At 49.1% G+C, this 5,299-nt stretch overlaps 4 protein-coding genes across 4 annotated transcripts; 1 reads left to right on the top strand and 3 right to left on the bottom strand.

The window, feature by feature from the left end:
* Window positions 1–2: 2 nt before the first annotated feature.
* Window positions 3–413, bottom strand: Pmar_PMAR013983 (hypothetical protein; the record flags this gene model as incomplete). Its single annotated transcript, XM_002775249.1, has 3 exons — window positions 3–96; window positions 142–231; window positions 283–413. The coding sequence occupies 3 exons, from the start codon at window positions 411–413 to the stop codon at window positions 3–5; spliced, it is 315 nt and encodes a 104-aa protein (XP_002775295.1).
* A 554-nt stretch (window positions 414–967) lies between these two features.
* Pmar_PMAR013982 (conserved hypothetical protein) lies at window positions 968–1,552 on the bottom strand. Its single transcript, XM_002775248.1, has 4 exons — window positions 1,400–1,552; window positions 1,297–1,358; window positions 1,174–1,247; window positions 968–1,129 (listed from the first exon to the last, which is right to left on the bottom strand). The coding sequence occupies exons 1-4, from the start codon at window positions 1,517–1,519 to the stop codon at window positions 1,074–1,076; spliced, it is 312 nt and encodes a 103-aa protein (XP_002775294.1). The 5' UTR covers window positions 1,520–1,552; the 3' UTR covers window positions 968–1,073.
* Window positions 1,553–1,933: 381 nt separating this feature from the next.
* Window positions 1,934–3,022, top strand: Pmar_PMAR013981 (fructose-1,6-bisphosphate aldolase, putative; the record flags this gene model as incomplete). Its single annotated transcript, XM_002775247.1, has 1 exon — window positions 1,934–3,022. The coding sequence occupies one exon, from the start codon at window positions 1,934–1,936 to the stop codon at window positions 3,020–3,022; it is 1,089 nt and encodes a 362-aa protein (XP_002775293.1).
* Window positions 3,023–3,596: 574 nt separating this feature from the next.
* Pmar_PMAR013980 (Maintenance of ploidy protein mob1, putative) lies at window positions 3,597–5,056 on the bottom strand (the record flags this gene model as incomplete). The annotated part of the gene is made up of 9 exons (XM_002775246.1): window positions 3,597–3,806; window positions 3,855–3,901; window positions 3,947–4,018; window positions 4,064–4,133; window positions 4,183–4,244; window positions 4,528–4,600; window positions 4,648–4,748; window positions 4,792–4,937; window positions 4,982–5,056. Coding segments are annotated over 9 exons (765 nt in total), but the record flags the coding sequence as incomplete, so codon positions are not given.
* Between the last annotated feature and the right edge of the window lie 243 nt (window positions 5,057–5,299).

Raw genomic sequence — 5,299 nt, 5'->3', positions numbered from 1 at the left:
CTCTACAGAGCAGTCGGATCCTTCGTAGTAGTGGCCAGCTCCTGTAGACGATCAAGTGCCGTCTTGCGCTGGTTTTCGTGAGGGGTTCGGAGGAACCTGAACACATCAGCTGACGGGAAGCAGCGTAAAGCGAGACCTCACACTGCCATCAAAGCAGTAGCCTTTAGAGCTGGGTTAGGACTGTGCTGCATGCCTTTGATGTGGTCCAACATACCAGCTGCTAGATAGCACCTATACCAGTGGTTGAGCGGATGAACACTGACTATGAAACCTGTCCAGTACCTAGCGTTGAGAGCCTCCTTCTCGGCTGCGACCATATCGGAGCTCACAGCTGTTTGTTCCGAGAGCTGCAGGGATCTCGAATAAGCTCCCACGTAGAAGGAATCACGGACTTCCAGAAGCTCATCTTCCATTGCTGCTGCTGACGAGGACGACGACGAAGTGAAAAGAAAACTGCCTAGCGGAGGTTCACGAGCCCAGGTCGGTGAGTATGGGCCTTCATCAGCACGACAAGGCCAGGGAGGCGGCATCAACTATGTCCGACTATCCTACCACAACTCTATCGTAATCATCGATTACGGTAGCGGCTCGAGTACGGAGTGAACGGTAGTGTACGGAATGATTTACTCGATTACTAATCGAGTGAATACAGTCACGACCAGTGACAGGAGCACTATTTGATAATTCAGTATCGAGGCAAAAGCTCGAGCCGAACAACAACACCATGCTCAAACCAGAAGAAACATATGCCATTCAGTGGCATGCATGTGGTGCTGAATCCACAATCACCAGCTGATCGAGGAATTCCTGAGGGCGGTTTACTCTCCTCCATGAGTGATACAGCTCTGGAGACTCACGTTCAAAGGAGGAATCGCATAAAACTGAGCTTGAAGAGACCCCCTGAGCTCTGGTACCGCATCAGTGTCTCAGTACGCGTTCCCCACACTGAACGCAATCCCAGTACAACGTATATAGGTTCAAAAAACCTCCAGCTATCTCAGCATATACTTTCACCATCCCAAAGCCTCGGCAATGGGTGTAAATCATGATGCAATGATAAAGGGGGCCATCCATTACTGCCTCATATGGATGACCTGGCGATCGGGCATAATGTCGAGATCACAGGTACCTGCAACAAGTCACGGGGACGAAGAAGAAGCCGCAGAAGGCTACCGCGATGCCTGTGTTCCATCCAGTCTTCGAGAAGGAACTCATGGCAAACCGTCTGGGCCCGATAGTATTGATATCTGAGCAGAAAGGCATGGATCAATACCGAGGGTCGATTCAAAGGCTTACTTGCATCTTGGGTCGTCCTCGCCGAGCTCACGAGTGCAACGGCAAAACTGTGTGAAACGAAGCTGAGATTAATGTGAGAGATGTGAAGGCGCAACTGACATACCTCACAGTTGTTCCATTGGTTAGATTGGAACGCGAATCTTGGGTCGTCGGTATGGGGATGCTCAGCTGTTAGGCGATCAAGTGTGCCAACGAATAGAGCATCAGCACTCTCTTCGGACATTATTGAGGAAGGGTGGGATTCAACACGACCGCTGAGTGAACAGAGCAAGTTATTAAGAGGTATTGCATGTGAGTTGATTGAAAGCTCATCGCGAGGTTCAAACCGATGAGCCAGCGTTATTTTTCGACTAGTCCTTCTCTGTGCATGTTGTTGGGCCTGGAGCGTCGCAAGAAGCGCACGCCCGAATGGAGAGCGCAACTACAATCCCTCTACGATGTGGCTCCAACGAGAATCTTATCAACCCGTAACGACATTCGAGACGAGAGGTGATGACAGACCCGTAAGCCAACTGACTGCCTTGTTCCTTCGAGTACTTGCCTGGCGAGACGTTGCACGCATGCATCGATTGCAACGGCGTGCTCTTCCTCCTTGGAAAGCTAAAAGAACGTCCACCTCAATTCCCCGAGCTGCACAATGCCCGTCCGCCACATTGATCAAGACGTTGCTGCTGAGCTCGTGAAAACGGCGCAGACTATTTGTACGCCTGGGAAAGGAATCTTGGCTGCAGATGAGTCCACTGGAACAATCAAGAAAAGATTCGATGCTGCTGGTATTGACAATACGGAAGCCAACAGAGCTGCCTATAGATCCCTTCTATTCACCACTCCGGATGTGGGCAAGTACATATCGGGATCCATTCTCTACGAGGAGACGCTCTTCCAGAAGGCCCCAGACGGCACTCCTATGGTTGAACTCCTCCGTAAAGCCGGCATTATCCCTGGCATCAAGGTCGATAAGGGTTTAGTTGCTCTGCATCTCTCCGATCAGGAGACTGCTACCCAAGGTCTCGACGGTCTCGCTGAGAGATGCGCTAAGTATTATCAAGCTGGAGCCAGGTTTGCCAAATGGCGTGCTGTGCTGAAGATCAGTCAAGCTAAGCATCAGCCGTCTCAGCTGTCTATCGACGAGACTGCTCATACCTTGGCCCGTTATGCTTCTATCTGCCAGGAGCATAGGATCGTTCCTATCGTTGAGCCCGAGATCCTGGCTGATGGCACTCATGATATTGAGACATGTGCCTATGTCACTGAGAGGGTGCTCACGGCTGTGTTCAAGGCCCTGAATGACCATCACATTCTCCTTGAGGGGTGTCTGCTGAAGCCTAATATGGTCACTGCTGGCATGCAGTGTTCTAATCGTCCTAGCCCTGCAGATATTGCTCGCTATACGGTTCGCACATTGCAGAGGACTGTGCCCCCAGCCTTGGTTGGGGTCACTTTCCTGTCTGGTGGTCAGAGTGAAGAGGAAGCTTCGGTCAACCTGTCCGCCATGAATGCCATGCCCAAGGAACGAAGGCCTTGGGCTCTAACCTTCTCCTATGGTCGTGCTTTACAAGCTACCGCCATCAAGACTTGGGCTGGCAAGGCCGATAACGTGAGGGCTGCCCAGGAAGCTTTCGCCTATCGTGCCAAAGCCAACAGCGAGGCACAGCTGGGCAAGTACAAGGGCACTGAAGGTGGCCCGGGTAGTGAGAGTCTTTATGTAGCTAACTATGTCTATTAGGCTTATTCGCCTATAACTGATTAAATGTCATTTGTTACCACGAAATATTAAAGTATGAGCCTAATATAAGAGTCAATCGCTGATACTTCCTTTTGCGATTCACTTGATGAGTTCATGCTGGTGAGTTGTGTTGTCTAGTATCATAGCAAACTATGACGATATGGAGGAGCGACAATTGAGATCTTCATAGTGACGCACAACACATCTGTGGTGCTCGCTTCACGTCAGAAAGCTTCGAACAGGGCCAGAATACGTAACAGGTCAGAACAGTGTTGAGTAGATTAGGTACACGCCATAGACCCTGGAAAGTGTTCCTTCCGGTGGCGTTCGATCAACAAAGATTCAAATACAGATTTACATCATTCTCACATCGATAAACAGGTGTGGACGGATTGTCGAGGACTTTCACGTCCACGTTAGCATGGATGGCGATGCATACCTCGTCGCTAAATTGGCATCATTATACACTCCAAAAGTTTCATGTTTTCGTTCAACTCGACAAACACAACTCATCTAAACGCTGCTGTAAGAAAAGTATGCATTTATCTATGGACATGCCGATGACGAGCTTCATGAGCGGAAAATAAGGTAAGATTACAAGCCGTTACGAATAGTAATACTATATCTTGTAGTACTAGGTGAATTTACTTGTCACTGCATGTGCTACGGTTCGGATGCCATCTCGATAAGAACCTCTCGAGAGGGTATCTTCCATGCGTCTATCAAACTTTGAAGTGGTGCTAGTTCCGACTCATCCACGAGCTCGAATCGGCGTACAAAGTATCTATCAACTCGTGAAGCACACAGAGAGATCCGGAAGGAGTCGTAGTACACGAAGTGCTTGAAAGAGTGGTTCAAATGTCGCTCCACCCCGGCATCCTGAAGCACGTACAAGATCATTCACTCACACCTCTAACCGCTCACTTCAAGCTGCTTGAAATGCGAGTAGTAGATGTGAGCGTATAGCCGAAAGAAACGCTTATAAACGATTGCTAACTACGGAAAACATAACAGCATGCACAGTCTGGAAGGTGCGCCCACCTCCGCCTTGAAGTTGGCCGGATACGGTTGACCGTGTTCGTTGGGCATAAAACGACGATCAGTGATTTTCCTGGTCAAAACGACAAGCCCTGTTTGATGGAAGACTTGTGCGGACGTACCGTTCCGACCAGTCCAACACGTTAGACATGTATTCTAAAGCTGATACCTTCTTCAATTCTCCCTGACAAAACAGTGAAACTTAGTTTATAACGGCCATGCGAGGAAATAAGTCCGTGGCTGTCGACATCACCCAAGTCGCTGATAATGCACACTGCCGCATGAACGCTATTAGTATAGTATCCCGGTCTCTGATCTATTCTCTAATGACAAGCCTCATTAAAGACACTTGCAACTCCCGATGAACGAATGAGATACCATAAGATGGCGCAGATTCCGTGTTGGACTAAAATTCAACTTTTACCAGAATTGCCGGAAGGCTTCGAGAAATTTCTCCCAAAACTTACGGCTTCATCATCGGCCCAGGCATACTCAAAGTCCCCGGCGTTCATTGTTGGACACAGGAGCTTGGTACAGTATCTGGTCATGTTACTCCAAGCAACTCAACTTGTTGGTATCATCATCACTCTTGAACACTTCCGACGATTATATTCATCTCATTCCACATATCATACGTGTTAATAGCGAGCCAGTCGTACTCGGAAATGTTGGCTGGAGGCGAGACCGTCTGAGGCCAGAGAATGGGTATCACTCAAGTCATTATACACTACCGCAGCATGGTCGGTGGCGCCGTCCATGGCAAGAGTTCTCGTGCGACTCACACAGTGGACAGCGTAGAGGTTGGAAGCTGGGGGTAGGGATATCGGGGGAAGAAGAGTGCTGGAGTTCGTATTGTGTACGTCGTTTATCGAGCTATCTGAAGATGGTGCGGTATGTTCAATGAGATAAAGAGAGGCGTACCAGCGATGTATGGAGTCGTGTTGCCGCTTGCATTGGATATCATCGGAATAAAAGTGAGACAGTGTGGTACTGAAAGCGAGGGAAAAATAATCGCTGGCGACTCCCCCACAATGAAGCTAAACGGGTCGAACGTCAACGGGTCGCTAGTACAAGAGGCCATTGTAATTTAAAACATGTTCCCGTTGAGTGGTCCTCAATCTGTAACTTTTTGGCTACGTTGGGGGAGGAGGAGCTAGAGTAATGGTTCATGCAGTTACTTGACGGTAGATCCCAACCATCGCACTGTTCCCAACGATTATAGTCGTCGCAGTACTTGCC

Source organism: Perkinsus marinus (assembly GCF_000006405.1).
Source record: "Perkinsus marinus ATCC 50983 genomic scaffold scf_1104296956244, whole genome shotgun sequence".
NCBI classification, from domain to species: Eukaryota; Perkinsozoa; order Perkinsida; family Perkinsidae; genus Perkinsus; species Perkinsus marinus.
The sequence above is the reverse complement of the archived record's forward strand: the minus strand, read 5'-3'. Positions and strand labels throughout refer to the sequence as shown.

What these genes read in the sequence shown, in the direction of transcription:
- Pmar_PMAR013982 (XM_002775248.1), bottom strand. Translation starts at nt 1,519, where the DNA reads ATGTCCGAAGAGAGTGCTGATGCTCTATTCGTTGGCACACTTGATCGC. An exon ending in ACCAATGGAACAACTGTGAG is followed by an intron (nt 1,359 to 1,399) that starts GTATGTCAGTTG and finishes CATTAATCTCAG; the next exon opens with CTTCGTTTCACACAGTTTTG. An exon ending in GATGGAACACAGGCATCGCG is followed by an intron (nt 1,130 to 1,173) that starts GTAGCCTTCTGC and finishes GACTTGTTGCAG; the next exon opens with GTACCTGTGATCTCGACATT.